We start from the raw sequence: 25768 nt of genomic DNA on the forward strand, positions 1-25768 counted from the left end.
CAAGCCCAGAGCAGCTGGGCACCAGGCTGATGGACAGAGCAGCCCTCCTGCATGGGAGCACTGACGCAGGTTTGCACTGAGGCAACGGGGCAACGGGGGAATTTCAGCCCTTCCAAGGCCATTTCCCAAGTGGGATGGGGGTGTCTGAATACTAAAACACAGTATAACGCAACATATGTGCTGCACCTCATCTGCCACCATCCTCTGGGGAAAAAAGCGTCCTTCTGGGCTTTTTGCCCTCCGCTCTAGTGCAGCACAGGGAACTCCTCCCCAGGAAGCCTCCCTCCAAACACCCTGGGCTGTTGCTGCCTCCATGGGTCATTGCTGGAAAGTAGGACTGATCCTTCAGGAGCCCCTGGGGAGAGGGCACGGCTCTGCACAGCACACTCAGCCAGCACAAACCAGAGCTGAAGCCTCAGAGCTGTGTAACAGCCCCCCAGGAAAGAAAAACACCCTTAGGTATTGCACAATGAATGAATGAAATTTGGCTCAGAGAAGCTTCTCTGAATTTTCCTCTTTTCTCTCCTTTGGCATTTTCCATGCCCAGAAGCAGCAGATGTCCAATAGCAGCTCCATGAACGAGTTCCTCCTCCTGGCATTTGCACACACGCGGGAGCTGCAGCTCCTGACCTTCTGGCTCTTCCTGGCCATCTACCTGGCTGCCCTCCTGGGCAACGGCCTTATCATCACCGCCATAGCCTGCGACCACCGCCTCCACACCCCCATGTACTTCTTCCTCCTCAACCTCTCCCTCATCGACCTGGGCTCCATCTCCACCACTCTCCCCAAAGCCCTAGAGAACTCCCTGTGGGACACCAGGGCCATCTCCTACCTGGGATGTGCTGCACAGGTCTTTTTCTTTGTCTTCTTCGTTGGAGGAGAGTATTTTCTTCTCACTGTCATGGCCTACAACTGCTACGTCGCCATCTGCAAACCCCTGCACTACGGGACCCTGCTGGGCAGCAGAGCTTGTGTCCACGTGGCAGCAGCTGCCTGGGGCACTGGGTTTCTTAATGCTCTCCTGCACACTGCCAACACATTTTCCCTACGCCTCTGCCAAGGCAATGTCCTGGACCAGTTCTTCTGTGAAATCCCCCACATCCTCAAGCTCTCCTGCTCAGATGCCTACCTCAGGGAAGTTGGGGTCCTTGTAGTTAGTGCCTGTTTAGTCTCTGGGTGTTTTGTATTCATTGTGGTGTCCTATGTGCAGATCTTCAGGGCTGTGCTGAGGATCCCCTCTGAGCAGGGACGGCACAAAGCCTTTTCCACGTGCCTCCCTCACCTGGCCGTGGTCTCCCTGTATGTCAGCACTGCCATGTTTGCCTACTTGAAGTCCTCCTTCATCTCCTCCCCAGTTCTTGACTTAGTGGTGGCAGTGCTCTACAGTGTGGTGCCTCCAGCAGTGAACCCGCTCATCTACAGCATGAGGAACCAGGAGCTCAAGGATGCCCTATGGAAAATGACCCAATGGCCGCTGTTTCATCGAGAATAACCTGCCTTCCCTTCTCATCACATTTCCCAGAGTCTTTCTTAGGCCAGGAGTCTGTTTTCTTCTCTCGCAATAATCCTGCTTATAGATAATTTTCTGGGCTTATACTACTTGTCTTGAGGCTTGATCTTATTGTGTCTGACTGTTGCACAACACTGTGTCAAATGTGACCTGTCCAATAGCAGCTCTTCAATAAAACAGAATCTCGCAGGTCCAGTGTCTGAAGGCTGGGCTCTTCCTCCAAAGCTGCTGCCAAGAAAATGTCCAGGGAAGTGGTTTTTTGAAGAGTCTGATCTCCTTGTCTTCTCAGCGTTTTGGGAGTTAAGATCATGGTACTATTGTGTTCCACTGGACCAAATGTTCTGAATTTAAAAGCTCTCTTCTTGGTGTCCAGGGGCAGGGCAGATGGTCCATGAGCTCCCATTCTCTCCTCAGGATTCTTCATGTATGACAGGAGTGATGGCATACACCAGACTCCCTGGAAATGAATTTGGATGGGTGAGGAGAGGGGAGGATGGGGACTCCCCACGTGCCCTGGGGTTGAAATGAATGGAGGCTCAGAAGGTGAAAGGCCCTCAGATTTGAACCCCCCCCAAAAGCAAAACATGAAGCTATTGAAGCTGTTGAAGTGTCTAGAGCACAAGTCTTACGAGGAGCAGCTGAGGGAGTAGGGTTTGTTTAGTTTGGAGAAGAGGAGGCTGAGGGGAGACCTTATGGCTCTCTACAACTGCCTGAAAGGAGGTTGTAGTGAGATGGGGCTCGGTCTCTTCTCCCAAGTAACAAGTCATAGGATAAGAGGAAATGGGCTCAAGTTGTGCCAGGAGAGATTTAGATTAGATATTAAGAAAAAAATCTTCCCAGAGAGAGTGGGTAGGCATTGGAACAGACTGCCCAGGGAAGTGGTACAATCACAGTCCCTGGAAGTATTCAAAAATCGTGTCGATGTGGTGCTTAGGGACATGGCTTAGAGGTGGACCAGGCAGTGAGGTTAAGAGGTTGGACTCGATGATCTCTGAGGTCCTTTCCAACCTTAACAATCCTATGATTCTATGATTAAACTGAGGTATGCAAAACAAGGACTCTGCCATGGGAGTCAGTAGGAGCCCAGCAGGCAGAGGGCAGGGAGAGTGGAGAGATGCAGGAGCTGCCTGAGAAGCGCCAGGACTCTCATGCCGTCCTGGGCAGTGGGGCTGGTGGGAGCAGAGGAGGAGGTAAATTCAGTCAGCGTTGGGCATCACGTACAATATGAATTCAGGAGAGCCAGAGAGCGCCTAGCCTCTGTTTCCTTGTGCCCTTCGGGTCAGCACCATCCCTGGGGCTGATGCGGAGCCTGAAGCCCCCTCTCTTCTCCCCAGCAGCTGCTGTGCCCTTCAGAGGGACTGGGGCTGTGCGGTGAGTGCCCAGAGCTCTGCAGCACCCTGCAATGGGTGCTGCCGTGGGGCCAACCCAGACTGGGCTGCTTTGCTGGGCTGGGCTGGGGAGAGGGCAGGGGAGGTGGGGAGAGGTGGGGAGGGGCTGGGCTGGGCTGGGAAATGCCCGGGAGAGGAAAGCACCAGTGTAGAGGTAATCTGTGTGAGTGTGCAGGGTGGGGGCAGCCAGCAGGGTGCTCACAGTGCAGAGTCAGGCATCATGGTGAAGGAAGCATGGCACCGAAGGTGCAGAAGAGAGGGGCCAGGTCTGTGCCATGTTCCCTGGACACCCTGCAGAAGCTGCCCTGGGAAAACTGTCCCAGAACAGTGCCACACACTGGCCATTTCCATCTCTGTTCGTACACCCCAGCCCTGAGAAGGGACGTTTCCTGCAGGGTCAGCCCCATCCTCCCCCGGGGCTCTGTGTTGCCCAACTCCACCACCAGTATTAAGAAAAAGGGAACCAGTTTCCTACTGACATTTATTGCAAACAAGCCCCAGAGCTCTTGCCACAGCTGGTCTCTCAGCCAAGCCAGTTCTCAGACAGATCCAGCTTGAACAGGTGCTCATGGCCTTGTCTCAACAAATACTGAAAATCTCCATTGATTGAGATCCCACCAACCGGGGTGGGTTCTTGCTCCTGTGCTTTGTTCTGAACGATTTCTAAGGAACCCCTCTCTCTCAGCCTCTCCTTGTCCATAATGTGCTCCAGGTCCCAGCCACCCTTCTGGCCTCTGCAGGACTTGCTCCAGTCTGTCAGGGTCTTTCTTGTGCTGGGAAGCCCCATGCTGCATGCAGCAGTCCTGATGTGGTGCTTCTGTAGTGGGTTAGCCTTGGCCAGCAGCCAGACACCCACCCAGCTGCTCACTCAATCCCCTGACTTAGCAGGACAAAGGGAGAAAATAAGATGGAATAACTCATGGGTCAAGATAAAGTAAAGGAGATCAGTTACCAATTACCATCACGGGCAAAGACCCGTTGACTTAGGGAAGATCAAATTCATTTGTTGCCAATTATAAACAGATTTGGATTGTGAGAAACAATGAGAAAAATATTAAAGACCATTCCCCTCACGCTTTCTCCCACGCTCACATTACTCCATTGTTTCCAGTTCTTCTACCTACCCCAACACCACGAGGAGCAGGGGGGATGGTGAAGAGGTGGTTAACAGTCACTACAGAACATCTCTCCTGCTCCTTCCTCCTCACACTTCTCCCCTGCTCCAGCTTCCATCCTCTCCATGGGATCCCACCATATTTGCAGTCAAGGCTAGGTGTTGTTCCTTTCTTTCTGTCTTATTTTTCTCCTTCATACTCACTGAATGACGGAAATGTTGAGATTGGAAGGGATCTCTGGAGATCATCTAGTTTAACCCCCCAGCTGAGGCAGGGTTAGCTAGAGCAGGTTGCTGAGCACCTTGTCTAGCTGGGTTGAGAATATCTCCATGGATGGAGACTCCACAACCTCTCTGGGCATCCTGTTCCACTGGTTGACCACCCTCACAGCCAAAAAGTGCTTTCTTGGGTTCAGATGGCATTTCCTGTGTTTTTGGCTGTGTCCATCACCCCTTGTTTTGTCACTGGGAACTACTGAGAAGAGTTTGGCTCCCTGGTCTTCATGCCCTCCCATCAGGTATTTGGACACATTAACAAGATCCCTCCAAGGCTTTTCTTCTCCAGACTGAACAGTCCCACATCTCTCAGCATTTCCTCCTATGAAAGATGCTGCAGTCCCTTAAACCAGCTTTATGGCCCTTTGCTGGACTTGCTTTCGTAGGTCAACAACTTTATTGTAGTGAGGAGCCCAGCACTGGACACAGAACTCCAGATGGGTCCTCGCCAGTGCTGAGTGGAGGGGAAGGGTCACCTCCAGTCACCACTCACCAGTCAGCCCTCAGCATGACATCCACAGTGTGGCTGGATCACAGGCTGCCCTCCCCCAGCGACTTTCTCAGCAGCACCTTGTCCTTCTTGCAGATCAGCTCCCACTCTGGCACAGGCCCCACGCTGCTGCAGAGTCACCTGGGACAGCAAAGCCCTCTCCTGCCAGGGCTGCACAGCCCAGGCCTCTTTCTCTCTGCCCTTGGGGACTGCAGCTTTTGCTCTCGGTGTGGGAACCTCATCCATCGTTATGGCACCACCTGCCACCCACTCCAGCATGCCTCTGCTGGGATACCAAGCCTTTCCACACACGGGGTCCCATCTCTGGGCACCAGGTTTCCATGTGACAAGTCTGCCCTTGGCCCTGGTGCCACATCTGAGGTGCTGCAGCCCAAACGAGCACCAAAGCCCACAGCCTGGGGCACAGAGAGCGGGAGCCCCCTGTGCCATCACAGAGCTGTGACATCAGTGGAATAAGAGCTGAGGTAGGGAAGGACAGCTCCCATGGCTTTTGTGGTTGCTGGAGATACAACATCTTGAGGAGAGACTGACAGGGGAGATGAGAAGTGGGGGATGCCTTGTGTGATGTGAGGGCAGCTCAGATATATGGAGGGTCTCTCTGGGACATGTTACAGGTTAGATGGTGCCTTGTGTGTTGGTCAGCTTCTAAATGGGCCACCCAGTCTTCTGCCCTCTTGGGTCTCATACTCCCAAAAGAGGAAGAGCTGGTCAGGCATGTGAAGACCTGAAGGCTGTAGTGGCCATGAACTTGTGGTCTCCAGATCCCCAGGGACATGGGGAAGGAGAGGAGCAGAGAGCAGACCCTGCACATCAGGGAATGAGAATTTGACCTACTGAGGGCACTGGCAGGTGGGATCCCATGGGGGCATTGTCAGGGCCCTGAGAGCATCCATAGACCTTCACAGCCCTGACCAGCATTTACCTGCAGCTTCCACCCCAACCTCTGTCCATGGACCCTGGAGACCATTTATGCCCAGTTTCACCCAGCTTGATCTATCCTGTAGGTGTACGGGTCTCCAGACACGGCCATAGACACAGCCTTGCCTGTCCATGGACCTTGTTGAGTCAGACTTGCAGACTCACTTCCCAGCTTGATTCTTTATGGGGCGTACAAGGGAATGACACCATGGCCCTCCAAGTGCCAGACCCCAGCTAATTCACAGAGGCCTACACTCTTTTTGCTGCCTTTCCTCCCATCACTTGGTGTCCTGGTTTCAACTGGGATAGAGTTAATTTGCCCATGGGAAGTAGTGAATGAATTCCTTGCTTTGCTTTGTTTGCATTCACGGTTTTTGCTTTGCCTGTTTAACTGTTCTAATTTATTTTACTTCAATTATTAAACTGTTCTTATCTCAACCCATGAGTTTTCTCCCTTTTACCCTTCTGATTCTCTCCCCATCCCACTGGTGGGGAATGAGCGAGCAGCTGTGTGGTGCTTAGTTGCTGGCTGGGGTTAAACCACGACGGTCCTTTTTGGTGCCCAACGTGGGGCTCGAAGGTTTCGAGAGAACAACAGATTTAATTGGAATGTGCTAGATCTAATTTACAGCTGTTATTGCTGTTTAGCTGTTAATCGGCAGGCTTCTGTGCTTGCCACGGGGCTTGCTTGCCTTACTGTATGTTGGAGTCTAGTGCTTGTTAGTGGCTGCTTTTTGCTTTTGCTGCTTGCTGTACTGCTGTCCTGCTTATCATCTTACTCTGCTGCGCTTGGGAATATTTTGATAACAGCAATGGCCACGTGCCTGGGCTGGCAGATGGCCAGCGCATCTCTGCTGTTTTTCTGTGCTGCTGTACTGGATAGGCTGGAACTCCAGTGTGAACTTGAGTTGAAGGGACTGTGACCTGTGGACGAGTCCCTGCGGGAGTACGACAGCCCAAAGTGTCTGTGGACGTGGATAATCCCATGTCAGAGCAGCCCATGGAAGTTAAGAGTGGAGCAGAGATCCACCTGCAGCCCATGGAGGACCCCATGCTGGAGCAGGTGGATGCCCGAAGGAGGCTGTGACCCTATGGGAAGCCTGCGCTGGAGCAGGCTCCTGGAAGGACCTGTGGACCCGTGGAGAGAAGAGCCCACGCTGGAGCAGGTTTGCTGGCAGGACTTGTGACCCTGGCGGGGATCCACGCTGGAGCAGTTCGTGAAGAACTGCAGCCCGTGGGAAGGACTCACGTTAGAGAAGTTCATGGAAGACTGTGCCATGGGAGGGACCCCACGCCGGAGCAGGGGCAAGGGGAGGACTCCATTGCAGTGTTAAACCCTATAACCTGGCCCAAAGGGGCCAGGGGTGGAGACTGTAATGGAAATACCTTTAAATTGTTGTGACCCGGGATTTGAGTTGCATGTTATAGGAATTACCATAGCAGGAACCACCTGAACCAATGGAGGAGAATCCTTACAAGAAGTAGTGCAAGTGCAGCAGTGACCTGACCTGAGCTGGCTTTGGTGCCCAATAACTCCACGCAACACACCACCTCTCCTGTCCTGAGTGACCACTATCACAGATAGAGCCCAAAGTCATGGACTAAATGAGCTCAATGGACATTTTTGGGACAACAGGGGTGGTGGTTAAAGAGGATGTATTGGATAATGTGGGACGTGAGCATGATGTAAATGGTATGGAATAAGGGGTGGATACTGTCCTGGTTTCAGCTGGGACAGAGTTCACTTTCGTCTTGGTAGCCTGTATGGGGCTGTGTTTTGGGTTTAGGATGAGAACAATGGCGATGATACACTGATGCTTTGGTTCTTGCTAAGTAGTGCTAAGCTGTTGCTAAATAGGTGCTAAGTGGTGCTCACACTGGGCAAGGACTTTTCAGCTTCCCCTGCTCTGCCGGTTATGCAAGAAGATGAGAGGGGGCACAGCCAGGGGGGCGCTGACCCAGACTGGCCAAAGGGCTATTCCATACCATATGACGTCATGCTCAGTATATAAGCTGGGGGAAGAAGAAGGAAGGGGGGGACATTGGGTATGATGGCGTGTGTCTTCCCAAGTAACCGTTACGTGTGATGGAGCCCTGCTTTCCTGGGGATGGCTGAACATCTGCCTGCCCATGGGAAGTAGTGAATGAATTCCTTGCTTTGCTTTGTTTGCGTGGACGGTTTTTGCTTTGCCTATTTAATTATTCTAATTTATTTTACTTCAATTATTAAACTGTTCTTATCTCAACCCATGAGTTTTCTCCCTTTTACCCTTCTGATTCTCTCCCCATCCCACTGGTGGGGAGTGAGTGAGCAGCTGCGTTGTGCTTAGTTGCTGGCTGGGGTTAAACCGTGACACCCTTCTAGCCCCAGAACTACAGACTCAGGATGAGATGCCTCACTTGACTCTGCTGACTCCCTTCCCTCAGCAGGGGTAAGAGAGACCCCTCCCCGTCACTCTCTGGGTGTCCTGCCTAATGATGGGACAAGAAAACGTTATTATAGGACCGAACTCTGTCTCTGTTAAGAGAAATTACACTGCTGGGAGTAAGTGATTCCTTCCTTCTGTTTCACAGCAGGTTCCCCTGGAGCCCCAGGGACACCTGGAGGGAGCCCAGGGGGGCAGAGAAAGTGGTGCCTTGGGCTGGGCCTCTGCTGCTGAGCTGGGCTGGGCTCCTGGGATGGAGGGAGCTGCTGGCAAGTGGGCAGCCCTGCAGAGAGACAGCTCTGCCCAGGAGCAGCTCCTCTGCAAAGCACAGCAGGGCTGAGGGCACTGCCTGCAGGCAGCGAGGGGAGAGGAGCGAGGCAGAGAGAGAAGGCAATCTGGAGTGGGAGAAGAGCTGAGTGTTCACTGTGGGAGAATTGTTCACAGCCCTTGACCCAGTAAGTCTCTGGCTGCAGGGCAACACAGCTGTGGTTCCTGGAAAGATCTCCTAAAGCTGGCACATAACCCCAGCTTATGCAATCTGTCAAGAGGGCTCTCAGTGGTCCTCTAGCATAGAGGAGGAGGATGTGTTCCAGAGCAGGGCTTCCCTGCTGCACCATCAGAGGGACAGGGCATGGCGTTTCCCTTCTCCTGGCGACGGCTTCCGAAGTGTGAAGGTGGGTGTGCAGCCAGGGGTACCCAGCGCCGTCCTTCAGAGCAGGGTCCCTGCACCCCAGGGTCTGTGTGCTGGGACAGGGACTCTGCCGCCTGCCAGGGTCAGCACTCAGCCTGCCGAGGGAGCTGCCCATGGTGCTGTGGGGAGAAGCTGTGGGTGGAAGGAGTGACCCCTAGCAGGGCAGGGTCCTTCTGCTGTTGAGAGGGCGCTGTGTGGGTCAGGGCTGCTCACAGCTCCAGATCATTTCTAAGGCATTTCTGAGGAGACTTTCAAGGACGACATCAAAGCCACATTTTCCTGAAAGGGAAGGAGTCTGTGCTTTCAGTTTTCCACTCTTGGTGGTCTGGGTGGGCAGTGGGAGATGGGAATTTATTTCTCCACTCTGGAGAAGGCACTGAGACCGCGGTTCTGGTTAGGGCTTCTCTGAGCTACCGCTGAGCCCCTGCACACACAGAGATGCCCCTGGGCAGTGCCTTGCTGCCAAGAGGGGTCTGCAGGGCAGAGCTGAGCACACAGCGGGTTGGATGGAGTCTGTGAGCACTGACAGGGAGGAGACGTGGGGACAGAGAAACAGCTCCTAGCACTGACAGCTCCAGGCAGCAGATATGGGCAGGGAGTGAGAGGGGAGCTGCTCCCAGAAATGCTGGGGGAAGGAGGATTCAGGCACCTCCCTGCCATCCCCTGCCATGCCAGACATGTTCTCCAGACCAAGCCCCTGGTCTCCTCGCCCACACAGCAGAGCACTAGGAAAAATGGCATACATTTTGTTCAGAGTAATCTAATCTCAACCTTTGACTGTCTTTTCCTTCATGGACAGTGCTGATGCCCAGCAGGACCAGATGTGCAACGGCAGCTCCATCAGCCAGTTCCTCCTCCTGGCATTCACAGACAAGCGGGAGCTGCAGCTCCTGACTTTCTGGCTCTTCCTGGCCATCTACCTGGCTGCCCTCCTGGGCAACGGCCTCATCATCACTGTGGTAGCCTGTGACCACCACCTCCACACCCCCATGTACTTCTTCCTCCTCAACCTCTCCCTCCTCGACCTGGGCTCCATCTCCACCACTCTCCCCAAAGCCCTAGAGAACTCCCTGTGGGACACCAGGGCCATCTCTTTCTCAGGATGTGCTGCCCAGCTCTTTCTGATAACCTTTTTTATCATAGCAGAATTGTATCTTCTCACTGTCATGGCCTATGACCGCTACATTGCCATCTGCAAACCCCTGCACTACGGGACCCTGCTGGGCAGCAGAGCTTGTGTCCACATGGCAGCAGCTGCCTGGGGCACTGGGTTTCTCCATGCTGTGCTGCACACTGCCAATACGTTTTCACTACCCCTCTGCCAAGGCAATGTCCTGGACCAGTTCTTCTGTGAAATCCCCCAGATCCTCAAGCTCTCCTGCTCAGATGCCGACCTCAGGGAAGTTGGGGTCCTTGTGGTGACTGCCTGTTTAGTCTTTGGGTGTTTTGTTTTCATTGTGCTGTCCTATGTGCAGATCTTCAGGGCCGTGCTGAGGATCCCCTCTGAGCAGGGACGGCACAAAGCCTTTTCCACGTGCCTCCCTCACCTGGCCGTGGTCTCCCTGTATGTCAGCACTGCCATGTTTGCCTACCTGAAGCCCTCCTTCATCTCCTCCCCAGTTCTTGACTTAGTGGTGGCAGTGCTCTACAGTGTGGTGCCTCCAGCAGTGAACCCCCTCATCTACAGCATGAGGAACAAGGAGCTGAAGGGTTCCCTGAAGAAACTTTTGACTGGATGCTGTTAATCGGCAAGAAACTGCCCATCTTCTTTGTCAAATCTCATTGCGCTTGTAATGTAACTCATTATAGGCTGAGACTTTCTTGGGTAGTTTGTTTTTGGCTTTTCTTACTTGTAATAATGCTGTCCACAAACAAAGTGCTTGTCTTCATCTGTTTCAATATCCACCTGTTTTTTGTGATCCAGACTGCGGAAATGAGGAGCCGTGCTCTCTGTGTGTTTAAACAAAATAAAGGACCCTTCAGCAGCTTGTTTGTCTGAGATCCTTCCCCTCAGACCTTTGTAAAGCTGCAGGTGGAGTACCTTGATGCAGAGGTGGAGAACCTTGGTGCAGAGGTGGAGAGGAAAAACAGCCCTGGCACAGCAGCACTGCCAGGGAGCACCAGTTCTTGGTCTTTCCCAAGCTGCTCTCTTTCCACTTCCACACTCTCCTTCTCAGCCCTTGTGTTGCTGCACGGTCGGAGTGCTCTGGCAGCTTGGTCACAGTCCTGTGGTGCGGCAGTCCTGTGACCGCAGGCAGGGACAGGCAATGGGCACCTCTGTGACAGAGCTGGCCTCCATAATAGCATTTCTGATTAGCTCTTAGGAAAAATTTCTTCACGGAGAGAATGGTTAGGCATTGGAACAGACTGCCCAGGGAAGTGGTACAATCAGAGCCCTGCAAGTATTCAGAAAACCTGTGGATATGGATATGGTGCTTAAAGGACATGGTTTAGAGGTGGACCAGGCAGATAGGTTAAGAGGTTGGACTCGATGATCTCAGAGGTCCTTTCCAACCTGAACGATTCCATGATTCTATGAAAAAGGATCTTCTGAGGGCAGTGCCTGAAGGCTTAGGTCTTCTTTCAAAGTGGCTCTAGAGAACATGCCCAGAGAAGTGCCCAGGAGAGGAAAACCCTTGTGAACAGCTCAAGTGTGTGAGTGTGCAGCTTTGGGGCACACAGCAGTGTCATGGACGCTCATGGGAGAATTCAGTCCTTGGCACCCAAGAATGTCTCCTCGCACAGCCAGGCCTCCTGAGAGAGACGTGAAGGACCAGCAGAGCAGGGTCTGGTTTGTTTCCCTTAGACATAAACCGTTGTCCAAGTCTGAGACTAAGATTGGACCTAGCTGCACCTAGGCTCCATCAGGAGTTTAGAAAGGAAGGGGGTCTACTCTCAACCTTGTGACTCATTGGGAGGGTCTTTCTTACTCTTTGCATCTCTGGTTTCTCTGTGAATCAGTTTAACTCGAGTTTAACTCAGTTTCCCTTTGAATGATTCTTCCATGCAGTAATTAATGGAGTGGACCTTGCCATCACACTTTTTTAAGTCGCACTTTTCTATATTTTATCCTGAGTCTAATTCAAGCATTTCAGAAATGTGATGATGGCGAAATGAAAGAGCATCCTCCAAGTACTCGGGCGCCATTACACGCTCCAAGAAAGAGTGATAACCCTTTCCTCCCCCTTAGGGATGAATTGCAAAACATGAGGCCAAAAACCAAGCAATGCCAGGACAGCAACTGGGCCTCCTGTCTGGCAAGTGGAATCCTATCAATGGATAAATAATAATAATGGGCCATATATTTTGATTCCAGTTGGTCCTCGATGATGACTGGTGAAATTTCTAATAGATACAGGAGCACAAATTTCAACATTAGCACAACCGGATGCCGAGATGCTGGGTGTACAACCTGGATGGCAAAGAGATAAAATTACTGGAGTGAACGGAGCAAGTCCTATTTGCCAAACCGTGACAGTGAATTTATGGCTCCCAGGTGAGATGCGCATGCTACCTACTCACTTTGCAACCAAAGATCACAATGAAAATATTTTGGGTTTCGATGTTTTGAATGGCCGAACCTGGCACCTGCGGGATGGCAGTGTGTGGTCCTTCGGTTCAAATATTAATCCTAACCTTGATAAAAATGGGGAGACTACAGTGTGTGTACTCCATGCTGCCCCTGCACTCCCTGATTCGTAGGTTCCTAATGTACTGCTACACCCGATTGCTGCTGTGGCACAAACCCGGATTTCTGAAGTAATAGCAGACTTCGAAAAATGGCACATTATTTCCAGAACCCACTCCCCATACAATTCACCAGTCTGGCCAGTCCGAAAGCTGGATGGGAGATGGCGTCTGACAATTGATTATCGGTGCCTAAATGCTAACACAGCTCTGCTAACGGCTGCAGTACCTAATACTGCAACTTTAACAGCCACGCTACAAGCAGCTGCACACCCATGGATGGCAGTGCTAGATGTGAAAGATGTTCTTTATGGTCCCCTTGCAGGAGGAAGGTAAAGAAAAATTTGCTTTTACTTGGGAAGGTATGCAATAAACCTTTAACAGAATCCCACAGGGGTATAGACATTCACCCACAATTGCTCATGCTGCACTTGCTGAACTGTTACAAACAGTCTCACTCCCTCAAGATGTGAAACTGTGCCGATATATAGATGATATTCTGACTGAAGGAACTTTCCCTGAAAAAGTGGGGGAAGTGGCAGCAGCAGTGTGGCAAGCACTAGATAAAGCAGAAGTTGACATTCCCCTTGAAAAATGTCAGGGTCCAAGTAGAGAAGTAAAATTTTTAGGTGCTTGGTGGATTGCAGATAGTGCAGCAATTCCATCGAACACCCTAAGTATAACAGAACAATTGCAGATGCCCCAATCTAGTAAAGAATTACAACAACTTATGGGTACGTTAGCATACTGGAGGAAACATGTACTTGGATTTTCTATCATTGCTCACCCACTGTACTCACTTTTACAAAAGGGAAACTCAATATCCCTTTGCATGATTCTTCCACACGGTGATTAATAGAGTGAATCTCGCCATCAAACTTTCTAAAGTCGCACTTTTACAACATCATATTAAAACCACTTTTGCTAACACCTTGATGGTGATTCCTTATGTGTTCTAAGTTACTCATTCGCGACACATTCTGAGGGACATCGGTAAGCTGGAGGAATGGGTAGAGAGGAACCTCATGAAACTTCAACAAAGGGAAATGCCCAGGCAGGGGAAACACTGTTCACCATGACATGCTGAGGGCCAACCGGCTAGAAATCAGCTTTTCAGAGAAGGACCCTGGTTTTCCAGTGGAAACAAGCTGAACAGGAGCCCTCCATGTGCCCCTGCAGCAAAGGCGGCCACCAGGATCCTGGGCTGAGATAGACTGATACATAGGTGGATAGATAGAGAGATAGAGTTTTTTTCTTCTTTTCTTTCTTTGTCTTAATCTGAAATTTCCCCTCCTGCTTCTTGTCCTTGTTGTCTCTTGTCCCTTCTTTCCCTTCATGGTGCCCACCCAGATCATCACAACTACCCAGACCAAGGACAGTCACAACCTCCTGTCTAAGCTCAGCCTCACTGGGATCTTTTGGGACCATGCAGGCAGGCTGTGGTGTCCAGCTCCAAGCAGAGACATGGAACTGCAGAAGGACCGTGGTCATGATTGTGAGCTATTGCTGGGACAGAGCCATGGGACATAGGGGGTCAGCAGAGAAGACCTCCAGCAGCTCCTCTTCACACCCAGGCAGGCAGTAATGCAGCTGGTGGTGCTCTTGAGAGAGGACGGTGGCACAGGAGGGGAGGCACCGTGAGCTGCAGCGCAGGGAACCAACACTTGCCGTCTGCCTTGGGGCTCCTGACAGGTGGTGCCAGTGGCTGCAGCCTCCAAGACACCCCTAAGCCCATGAGCAGCAGCGAGTCCTGTCATGGCTGTGGGGAGCTGCTCTGTCTTCAGAGGGGCTGCTGCCAGAGCTGGGGCTGGAAGTGTCCACCCCAGACCTCCCACCCTTGTGGTCTCCTGCGTTCCCAGAGTCATCGCAGTGACCGAGGCAACAGCCCTGCCTGGCTACGGGTTGGCAGTCATTTTTATGTCCTAGCAGTGCAGGAGCTTCAAGGAGCACCATGTCTCCTGTTCACATTCCCATCCTTGCACCAGCCCCACTGCCCCCCGTGCAGCCGCACAGCCCAACTGTGCAGGCACCACACAGGGCAAGGTGCATTCAGGGTGGGGAAGCATTTCCCTGGCATGGTCTGCACAACAGACCTCAATACCCCATCTCCCTGCCCCCCTCCTGCTTTGGCAGCCTCCCCAGCACCCAGCCCCTACCCAGGCTCGACTGTGTCCCACACAGACGTTCACAGACAGCTCTGCTCTGGGGCCTGCCAGGCTCTGGGCATGTGTGAGCCTGGGAAGGGCTTGGTGGTCCCCCCGTATGGTTGCATTTCAAATATGAGCCCAAACCTGGACCATGGTGAATGGCCAGGTCTGGAAAGGAGAGGTACAAAAGTCCAGGAGTGGGGGTGCTTTGGGAATGTGTGCCAACGCAGAGGGTAGGGGAGGCTGTCTGATGGACATGTGCTGGCCACAGGGCAGCAGTGACCCGACATGGCTTCTGGGCCATGCTTCCTTCAGTGCAAGCTCTGACACAGGGTCCCAGCCTCCCTCTCCATGCCACTCTTCAGGTGAGACGACAGCACTAAGAGAGTGTGAGGCACCAGTCCTTCTTCAGCCATCTTCCAGGCCTGATGGAGCACCAGGACAGCAAGAACGTCTGGCTCTGCACCTTGAGCCAGTGTCACTGTTACTGCACTCAGGTCCAGACTCCCCTCTTTAAAGACATCATCGACCAGTTCATGTGCGGGACAGCCTTGGGTATGTACCTCAGGTACCATTCGCCAGCTTTGGAACAAAAGCCCAGCCTTCAGGCAGTGGACCAGGGAGATCCGATCTTATTACAGAGATGATATGAGAGAGTCAGCTCTGACGAGATCATGCTAATCATGATCATGATAATTAAAAAAACCCAACACCACAAAGTACAGGCCTGGAAAAAGATAGCCTGGGATTCATGTGTGGGGAGTGCTGGGAAGTTTCTCACTATTGAGAAACAGCCATGAAATCACTTTCCTAATGGACTCCTTGAGCTCCTGGTTCCTCAGGCTGTAGATGAGGGGGTTCACTGCTGGAGGCACCACCGAGTACAGAAGTGATACCACCAGATTTAGAACAGGGGAGGAGATGGAGGGGGGCTTCAGGTAGGCAACCATGCCGGTGCTGACATACAGGGAGACCACGGCCAGGTGAGGGAGACACGTGGAAAAGGCTTTGTGCCATCCCTGCTCAGAGGGGATCCTCAGCACAGCCCTGAAGATCTGCACATAGGACACCACAATGAAAACAAAACACCCAAAGGCTAAACAGGCACTAACCACAATTAGCCCCACTTCCCTGAGGTAGGCACCTGAGCAGGAGAGCTTGAGGATGTGGGGGATTTCACAGAAGAACCGGTCCAGGACATTGCCTTGGCAGAGGGGTAGGGAAAATATAATGGCAGTGTGCAGGAGAGCATTGAGAAACCCAGTGCCCCAGGCAGCCGCTGCCATGATGAGACAAGCTCTGCTGCCCAGGAGGGTCCCATAGTGCAGGGGGTTGCACATGGCAATGTAGAGGTCATAGGCTATGATGGTGAGAAGAGAAACCTCTGCCACATATGAAGGCAACAAACAGAAAGACCTGTGCAATGCACCCTGCGTAAGAGATGGCCCTGGTGTCCCACAGGGCATTGGCCATGGCTTTGGGGAGAGTGGTGGAGATGGAGCCCAGGTCGAGGAGGGAGAGGTTGAGGAGGAAGAAGTACATGGGGGTGTGGAGGTGGTGGTCGCAGGCTATGGCGGTGATGATGAGGCCGTTGCCCAGGAGGGCAGCCAGGTAGATGGCCAGGAAGAGCCAGAAAGTCAGGAGCTGCAGCTCCTGCCTGTGTGCGAATGCCAGGAGGAGGAACTGGGTGATGGAGCTGCTGCTGGACATCTGCTGCCTCTGGGCATGAGGGACTGCTGAAGAAGGACAAGACAGTGAGAATTTAGGAGAGACTTTTCAAGGCAGAAAACTGAAATTTTCATTTCTCTCACAAACCCCCAGGTGGGCCATGACGAGCAGAGGCCTCTCCCATGGGCTCCCAAAGAGTCGGTCGTGCTCTACAGTGGTGGGTACGGGCCTATGGGGGTGACCAGCTCTGATATTCACAGTTTCCGTCAGATGAAATCCACTCTCATGCATAAGGGTGTTACACCATCTTCTCTCCCAATTCAGATGAACGGGAGTTGCTTACAAGGTTTTCACTTTGTTTATTTTCTTTTAGATACTCCTGTCCTACCTGGGGAGTCTTCCTCAAAGGCAGAAATCCTCAACATAGTTATCGTGAGACCTGAATGGCAGAAGCATTCCCTGACGCTTAGTGCGGGCTGAGGGGAGCTGGTCTGTCTGTCAGTCTTGTTCCCAGCTGCCCTGCACTCGCATGTGCTTGAGTTGGAGGATGATCATAGTCATCTGTTCCCCTTAAAAGAAACCACACCCTCCTGAGAGCAGAGGAGTCTGGACCCAAAGCTCAGACTTCTAAACTTCTCCCTCTTTTCCTGAGGGTGGCCTCCACACTCCCCTTCTAGGCAAGGACACACTGGGCATCTTTCAGCTGCCCACACAGAGCTGCTCAACACCATTTCTATAGTCTTAGCACCTCTGGGGCTTCTTTATGGGTAAGACAAAGATATCACAAAGATGCTGAGACAGCTGTGCCTGGTGGCAAGCTCACAGCTGGGCAGGACACTGCAGGCAAATGGTCAAGTGTCCTACAGAGAGGATCTCCTTTGGGGAGAGCCATTCGATTCCCAAGCCCACAGCCCACATTTCCTGGAGCCCCACAGGACAGAAGGGACCTGGGGCATCTCACTCCCATGCAGACCCCTGCCTAGCAAGGCTTGAAAGGTCGTGTTGGAGACTCCCCCAACCCCACAGAGCCCAAGAGTGGGAGCAGGAGCAGCACAGGTGCAAGTGGGAAATGAAGGAGCAGCACTGCAATCCTTCTGCCAAGAGAGGCAAGAAGAGAGACAAAGGCACTTGAGAAAGTCATCACCTTAACCAGCCGTGCACGCAGCCTCCCAGACAGCAATGTGCAAGGCTGTGAGACTCAGCCCCTGTGCTCTGCAGAGGGAAATGGGTGCGTGGCTGGAGAGAGGCACCTCTCCTCTGCTGGAGCTCTGGCTGCAGAGGGGGTGGCTGATGCCTTGTGCCCCACGGCCACGAGGGCAGAGACTTTGCTGGGTCAGAGAGGATGCAAGGCGGCTTGCTTAGAGGAAGGTGTCTGCACTGGAAGGCGTGACAGGGACTTTTCCCAATTCTCCTTCCCATGAAATTGCCATTTTTAGTTTGGTCTTCTGCCCTGCCCACCCCTCTGCTTCCTGGACCTTTTCCGCCTGCTTCCCTGCCCCACATTGTTTTCCTCACAGCAAATTCTGAGAGACCCCATCCCACCATTTGTATGCTCGGTTCTGCCCCACACAAAACTCCTCATGGGAGGGCACTGTCGAGGCACATCTCCCTGCTTGCAGGTGACAAAGAGCCGGTCAGACAAACCGTGATGTTGCCAGCAAAGGTGATGGTGGTGCTGCCTGTAGGCTGAGGGGTAGGGGAAGGCAGTTTATGAGGTTCCTGGCAGACCTTCTGATCATGCCATGTAATGGGTCAAGAATCCCAGCTGCTTCTCAAAAGTGGCAGCTCCTTTTCCCTTTACACCCCCACAGCATGAAACTGAAGACTAAGGGAAGCACCTTCCTTTCCAGGTAGCCCCTGCCTGCACCTTCCTCTTGAAACATCCCCTTGGAAATGCCCTGGGGGTGATCTGGAGCTGTGAGGAGCTGCTGAGCCATGCAGCACCCTCTTGAGAGCAGAAGGGCCCTGCTCTGCCCTCCCAGGGGTCACTCCTTCCACCCACAGCTTCTCCCCACAGAACTGTGGGGAGATGCCCAGGCAGGCTGAGTGCTGACCCTGGCAGGCAGCAGAGTCCTTGTCATGGCACACAACCCCCTGGGGTGCAGGGACCCTGCTTGGAGCCCGGGACACCCCTGCATGCACACCCAGCTTGGCACCCCTGCAGCCATCCCTGGGAGGAGGGAGCCATCATGCCCTGTCCCTCTGACTGTGCAGCAGGCAATCCCTGCTCTGGAGCACATCCTCCTCCTCCACACCAGAAAAGCCTTGAGAGCCACCCCGACAGGTCCTATCAGCTGTGGCATGTGCCAGATCTAGGAGACACTTCCAGGAACTCATCTGCATTGCCCTGCAGCCTAAGGCTTACCATGTCAAGGGCTGTGAAGATTTCACCCTTAGTGAGCTCTCACTTGTCCTCTCACCCCAGGCTGCCTTTAACCTCTCTCACTCCTCTTCTCTGTCCTCAGTGCCTGCAGGCAGTGCCCTCAGCCCTGCTGCGCTTTGCAGAGGAGCTGCTCCTGGGCAGAGCTGTCTCTCTGCAGGGCTGCCCACTTGCCAGGAGCTCCCTCCATCCCAGGAGCCCAGCCCAGCTCAGCAGCAGAGGCCCAGCCCAAGGCACCACTTTCTCTGCCCCTCTGGGCTCCCTCCAGGTGTCCCTGGGGCTCCAGGAGAACCTGCTGTGAAACAGAAGGAAGGAATCACTGATGTTCCATCCCCCGGCTGGGGAGAAACACTTCTTTCCAGCAGTCATTTTCCTCATAAAGAAAGAGTTGGGCATAAGAATCACCTTTCCTTGTCTCAGCATTAGACAGGACACCCAGGCAGGGACAGGGAGGGGGCTCCTTTACCCCTGCTGAGGGAAGGGAGTCAGGTGAGTCAATGGAGGCATCTCATCCTGGGTCTGTGGTCCTGGGCCTGGAAGGGGACTCAGCTCTCACCCATGCCTGCCACAAACCCCCAGGAGGTGGGATTCCTCTTGTCTCAGTTCAGGTGGGCACAAAACAGGCACCTGCTGCCTGGCTGCTGCTTGTCTCAGCTCCCATGGTCATTACTGGAGATGGAGGCCAGCAGTGAGCTGTTCAGACTCAAACACCTGGTGACATCTGAGGTGTCAGAGGTGGTCCAAGATACGTGCAGTTAACTGCAAGCTCTTGTGGAGCAGTTCACAGAGACAGGGCAGTATCTGGAAGCATCGTCTTTGAGCTTAGTGGGGAATTCCTTTGGCCAAGAGCAGATGCCCACATTTAGGACAACTGCACTTTTCCCTACTCCTTAGGTCCAGGGCAGCCTATTGAGGCAGTCACGGGACCAGATGTAGTTGTTGCCATAGCCATCAGCCATCTTCTGTGTCAGCTGTGTACACTAGAGCGCCATTGACTGTAATGGCAGATGTCTCATGGACATCCCTACATTGCCTAACCTAATTCAGGGCAGCGACTCAACGGCCAAACACAGGCCTGTAGTGCTATGCGAGATGCCAGGGCTCTCCAGCACAACTGCATGCGGCTGGCGCGGACAGCACAGGACCTATGGGAAAGGCACCCGCGTTCAGAGTGGGTGCGAGACAGACACTCCAGATGCATGTGTGATAGAATCAGTTTCTGTTGGCCAAAGACTGAATCCCACCACTGCCATGAGGCAGGGTCTGACCCACCTCCAGCCAGTCAGTGAAGGGCGGTTCACGAACAGGAAGCACATCACACCGGGATCTCCACGCATTTGCCTACTCCCAAATTCTGCTGGTTCTCCTTAAAGCCATCCTTTATTCACCCACTTGATGAACCAACCAAGGCACTGTCTAAGGATCTTCACAGTGTTCTTGGATCACAGGATGTCCACACCCAAAGACATTTTCAGCAGCATCTGTCCTTCCTTCAGATCAGCTTCAGCTCCACCACAGGCCCTCCAGGGGCTGCAGAGACACCACAAACAGAAAAGCCCGCTTCTGGCAGGACAGCAGAGCCCAGCCCAACTTTTCTCTGGCCTTCGGGAGAGAAGCGTTTCCTTGTTCTGTGCCTTCACCTTGCCATCTGCCATCCCCTCCAGCACACCTCTGGTCTCAAGCACAGCATTTGCACACGTTGGGTCTTGGGCACTTGGTACTGGGTTTGCCTGTGACAAGTCTGAGCTTGGCCCCAGTGCTACAGCTGAGGTGCTGCAGCCCAAACGTGCGTCAATGCCCTCAGCCTGGGGCACAGACAGGAGGAGCTGGCGTCCCATGTGCCGCTGTAGATTTTGGGTATTGATGGAATAAGTGACGAGGTGTGGTGGGACAGCTCACGCTGCTAGTGATGCCACAATGGTGCATAGGGGCTTTTCAGGAGAGATGGGCCAGGAAGACGAGGACGGAGATGCCCTCCGTCTGCAGGAGCTTATCGTATGTATGGAGCTCCTCTATGGGACGTGCAACAGGTTGGGTGAGCCCTTGCGGGTGAGGGTCAGAGGAGAGGCCTGTTAGTGTGACATCCTGGTGGGAGACAAAGAACCCGGAATCGGGGTATGGAAGTGGAAAAAGACTTATTTAAGCAACCCAAGGAAATCTCCAGATCAGTGACCCCAGGTCTTATTGGGGACTTCAAGGACCCTGACACTCATTGGAAGGGCAGCACAGCAGGATGCATACTGCCCAGCAGGTGTCTGGGGTCTCTTGGGACAACTTCTTTGCACAGGTGCTAGGCCAACAAAGGCGATGCTCACCTGAATCTGGTCCTTGCAAAAGGAGTGCTGATCAGGGATCTGAAAACCAGTGTCAGCCTTGGCTGTAGTGACCATGAAATAGTGGGAGGAGATTTTAGCCTCTTCAGGGGACTTTTAGTGGTAGCTCCATGGGCAGCAGCACTCAAGGGCAGCAGAGCTCAGTAGAACTGGTCTTTCAGAAAAGCATTTTCCAAGTACAAGTATTGTATAGACGGATAAGCAGGAGAACAACCAGCCATTTCAGGAGAGCAGCTTGGCTAAAGAGCAAACTCATGAAGAAGCTCCATAGAAAAAAAGAAGCATTCAGAAGGTGGATGCAGGGACTCAGGGAGGAATTTAGAAATAGGGATTGCTTTAGAGAAGCCAAAGCTTCCCTAGTGTGACCCTCGCAAGAGATTCAAGGGCATCAAGAGGATCTGTTACTACTTCTAGAACAGTTAAAGAAAAAAACAAAGATCGTGTGTGGCCACTGCAGAGTTTAATAAAAGCAGGTGTAGACAGATCCGAGATACTCTATCCCCCTTGCCTTAGTCTTCCCCAGCAAGGTCTCTCAGGCCTTTGTGCCTTGAGGCAGGATGCTGGAGGAAAACAACCAGCAGAGGATGTGGATCAAGTCAGGGGTCGCTTGAGCAAACGCAGTCCTTACCAGTCTATGGGACAGGAGGGGTGGCATCCCAGGGAGCTGAGTGAGCAGGTCAATGTCACCGTGAAGCCACTCTCCATCATCTTTGAAAGGTCGTGGAGGCTGGGGGGACTCCCTGATGACTGGCAGCACCTAAACATTGCATGCACCTTGCAAAAATGCCGAAAGGATGAGCAGGGTAACAGAAGGCTGTGCCCCAGAGCGTGTCCACTCAGATCCCCTTTCTGGGTGTCTGAAAGAAAGGTGACTGGATTTGCCCAGGTGTCATGGTTTATCCCAAAAAGCAACTAAGCAACACACAGCCGCTTGCTCACTCTCCTCCACCAGTGGGATGGGGGAGAGAATCAGAAGGGTAAAAGGGAGAAAACTCAGGCGTTGAGATAAGAACAGTTCAATAACTGAAGTAAAATAAAATAGGACAGTTAAATAGGTAAAGCAAAAGCTGCGCACACAAACAAAGCTAAGCAAGGAATTCATTCGCTCCTTCCCATCAGCCAGCAGGTGTTCAGCCATCCCCAGGAAAGCAGGGCTCCATCACACATAACAGTTACTTGGGAAGACAAACACCATTGCACCGAACATCCCCCCCTTCCTTCTTCTTTCCCCAGCTTATATACTGAGCATGACATCATATGGTATGGAACAGGCTTTTGGCCAGTCTGGGTCAGCCCCCCTGGCTGTGCCCCCTCCCAGCTTCTTGTGCACCTGGCAGAGCAGGGGAAGCTGAAAAGTCCTTGAGCAGTGTAAGCAGTACTTAGCAACTACTTAGCAAGAACCAAAACATCAGTGAGTTATCGACATTGTTCTCATCCTAAACCCAAACCACAGCACTCTACCAGCTACTAAGAAGAAAATTAACTCTATGCCAGCTGAAACCAGGACACCAGGGCAGCTTCTGCCTGCCCATCCTTTTTACTTTTTCTGACGAAAGGACAGGATTTCTGGACAGGGGAGAGAGCAGTGATTGTCTTCTACCTGGAGGTCAGCAAGGCTTTCAGCATCCTCCCCCACAATATTCAGCGGTAGGCTGTTATGGTCTGCATGGGTGGATAGAGCAGGTGGGAATCAATGCAAATGAGCTGAATTGTTCAGCTACAGACTTCAGTGGAAAAAGCTAAGATTTGAGAAATCATGATGCAAATCCCAGGTGGCCACTGAGAGACATGGCCGGTGGAGGCGGGGGTGAGGGGGACTGACAATGATGACGGGACACGGGGCAAAGATGGCCTGTATGGTGTCTGACAGAAATGATCTTACCTTTCCTACATAGTCAGGCTTCATCAGGAGATGCTATGGGTCAGTCCCAATTGGGGAAAGCTGGTATTGCTTGGTCTGTAAGCAGAGAAATAAAGACAACTGGAAAAAGAAGAAATCCCAATTTATTGTTATTTATTATTTGAAGTCTTCTCTGCTTGCGCGCACTCCTGAAATATCTCAAATTAGTCACAGAAGACTTGAGGACTTAAGGAAAATCAGGCACCAACACTTGGCTTGTTAGGGTGTTTTGCATGTTAATGAGCCCTTGGGTGCCAAGTTCCTGAAAGAATGAGCAGGCCTCTAAAGAAGTGGAAAGACGAGGAAAACCTCAAGTTTCCTCAAGACATTGGGGGCCCCAGTAGCTCTGCTAATGGTCCTCAATCATCTAAGATGTCCCAGTCCCAGACTGGCTGGCGTCCTCAATTTGGATCCACATCCCAGCTCTGCACTGCACATCCTCCTTCTGCTGCCCTAAAATAAAAACATGAACTATTCCACATTAGCATGACCACGCCTTGCTCTTTCAGGTCCTCTTCTGGCCTGTAACACACTCTTTGCCACACACATCCTGCTCTCTCCCTGCACTCCTCCGTGTCTCACAGAACCTTCCCACTTCCCCTGCAGTAACGGGACCTCACTCCAATAGGTTCATGCATTCTCCAGCCTCATGGATGTTTCCTGAAACAGGGGAATCTCTTCTATGGGTGGGGTGGGCATGGTATGCTGTGTGGGGGTCAGGGGACTCTTCAATGCTACACCGCCTGGGGTTCCCATCATCTAAAACAACCTAAGATTATCTGCAGGATTCTCTCCTTACTGCGTTAGCTCTAACAAACAGCATCTTAAAAGATACCTCACCGAGTCCAAGTGCCTTTCTTACTGGAATTATGATGAACTGGCGCCTCTTGGTGAAAAACACTCTCTCAGCACCCTTGGATGCAGCCCTTATGGTCTCATCCACTGGTAAGGGTGTAGTTTGCTCAAGTAAGCCCTGGCTTCATCACCATCCACCGCTGGTTGTTCTCCTCCAGAGCCCTGCCTCAAAGCACAAAGGCCTGGGAGACCTTGCTGGTGGTAACTGAGGCAAAGACAGAGAGTATCTCAGATCTATCTACACCTACTCTGATGGTCCTACATTCGCTCTGTTTCTTCTTTAACTGTTCCTGAAGTACCAAAAGCTCATCTTGGTGCCCTTGAATCCCTTTTCGCATTTCAATTGCATTTTGATATGGACCATTGCTGTGCTTGGAGGATGTTCTCCTAGAAGACAAGATGTATCCAAGCACACTGTGAAAATTATTGGTCTTTTCATTCATTGTATCATCAAGGGAGTGCGTAAAGATCTCCGTGTGGTGTGCTTCATGTCCGTGCAATCCCTGCAGCTGCTGGGTAGAGAAGGGACAGACCCTGCCTCTCTGATTGCATCTGATGATTGATGCCTCTGATTGTATCAGTCGACTGCACACAGGCACCAAATCCCACTCTCTGCGATGCCGTCTGGGGCAGCTGGGACACACCCACCCTGAATGGGAATTGCTTTCCTGTAGGTCCTGTGTGGTCCCTGCCAGCCCGGCACCTCATGGAGCTCTGCGGGCCTGGATTTGAACATGAAAGTGAGTAGATTCCCTGAATTCTGTTAGGCAACGTGGGGATGAATGTGGGACAAATGCCATTATAGTCAGTGGAGATCTAGTAAATCCAGCTGATGGAAAAGAGAGAGACCTCGCTCTCCCGATGGTACATAACTGCAATCCTTCCTAGGAATACCTCTAAAAACTGCCATGAAGATGAGCAGGAAAAGGTTCCTTTGGTCTGTATTTGGGCATCAGCTGTCATTTCACTTGGTCAAAGGAATTTCCCACCAGGCCCATAGATGATCCCTGAGATGTTGCCCTGTCTCTATGAACTGCTGCATCAGAGCTTGCATGTATCTTGCACCACTTCTGGCACCTCTGATGTCACCAGGGTTTTGCATCTCAACACCTCACTCCTGCCTTCCATCGCCATTAATTAGCACAGGAGTTGAGAAGAGATGCTCACATGCATGTGCCTATTTTGTGCACACCTGAACAGAGGCAAGAGGAATCCCACGTCCTGTGGGTTTGTGGCAAGCATGGGAGGGAGCTGAGTCTCCTTCAAATGCTAGGAATAGGAATGCAGGACGAGATGCCTCCATTGACTCAGCTGAATCCCTTCCCTCAGTGGGGGTAAAGGAGATCCCTGCCTGTCCCTGCCTGGGTATCCTGTCTAATAGTAACACCAAACAAGGGGATATTTAGATGTAACACTGACTCTGAGAGGAGAAATTACACTTCTGGAAAGAAGTGTCTCTCCCCATCTGCGGGAGGGAACACCAGTGATTCCTTCATTCTGTTTCCCAGCAGGTTCCCCTGGAGCCCCAGGGACACCTGGAGGGAGCCCAGGGGGGCAGAGAAAGTGCTGCCTTGGGCTGGGCCTCTGCTGCTGAGCTGGGCTGGGCTCCTGGGATGGAGGGAGCTGCTGGCAAGTGGGCAGCCCTGCAGAGAGACAGCTCTGCCCAGGAGCAGCTCCTCTGCAAAGCGCAGCAGGGCTGAGGGCACTGCCTGCAGGCACCGAGGGGAGACGAGGGAAGTGACAGAGGTTAAAGGCAGTGTGGGGTGGGAGGACAGAGGAGAGCCCACTTGGAGAAAAATCTTCACAGCCCTGAAGAGGGTAAGTCTCTGGCTGCAGGGCAATGCAGCTCTGGTTCCTGGAATGACCTCCTAAAGCTGTCACATAACCACAGCTTATGGGATCTGCCAGGAGGACTCTCACAGTTTCTCCAGTGTACAGAAAAAGGACGTGCTTTGTTGCAGGGC

General features: G+C 52.5%; 2 protein-coding genes and 1 pseudogene across 2 annotated transcripts; 2 read left to right on the forward strand and 1 right to left on the reverse strand.

Moving 5' to 3' along the window:
- Positions 1-556: 556 nt before the first annotated feature.
- LOC148051128 (olfactory receptor 14I1-like) lies at positions 557-1492 on the forward strand. The gene has a single exon (XM_087738359.1). It carries the CDS (start codon positions 557-559, stop codon positions 1490-1492), a length of 936 nt encoding a protein of 311 aa, XP_087594485.1.
- A 6677-nt stretch (positions 1493-8169) lies between these two features.
- On the reverse strand, positions 8170-16761 carry LOC148051129 (olfactory receptor 14I1-like; annotated as a pseudogene).
- On the forward strand, positions 9656-10579 carry LOC148051130 (olfactory receptor 14A16-like). The gene has a single exon (XM_087738356.1). The coding sequence runs from the start codon at positions 9656-9658 to the stop codon at positions 10577-10579; it is 924 nt and encodes a 307-aa protein (XP_087594482.1).
- Positions 16762-25768: the final 9007 nt, after the last annotated feature.

The sequence above is a fragment of the Nipponia nippon genome, unplaced genomic scaffold, assembly GCF_047370975.1.
Source record: "Nipponia nippon isolate SJK-2023a ecotype South Korea unplaced genomic scaffold, ASM4737097v1 scaffold_67, whole genome shotgun sequence".
NCBI lineage: Eukaryota > Metazoa > Chordata > Aves > Pelecaniformes > Threskiornithidae > Nipponia > Nipponia nippon.

Coding starts and splice junctions, on each gene's coding strand:
- LOC148051130 (XM_087738356.1), top strand. CDS start 9,656: ATGTGCAACGGCAGCTCCATCAGCCAGTTCCTCCTCCTGGCATTCACA.
- LOC148051128 (XM_087738359.1), top strand. CDS start 557: ATGTCCAATAGCAGCTCCATGAACGAGTTCCTCCTCCTGGCATTTGCA.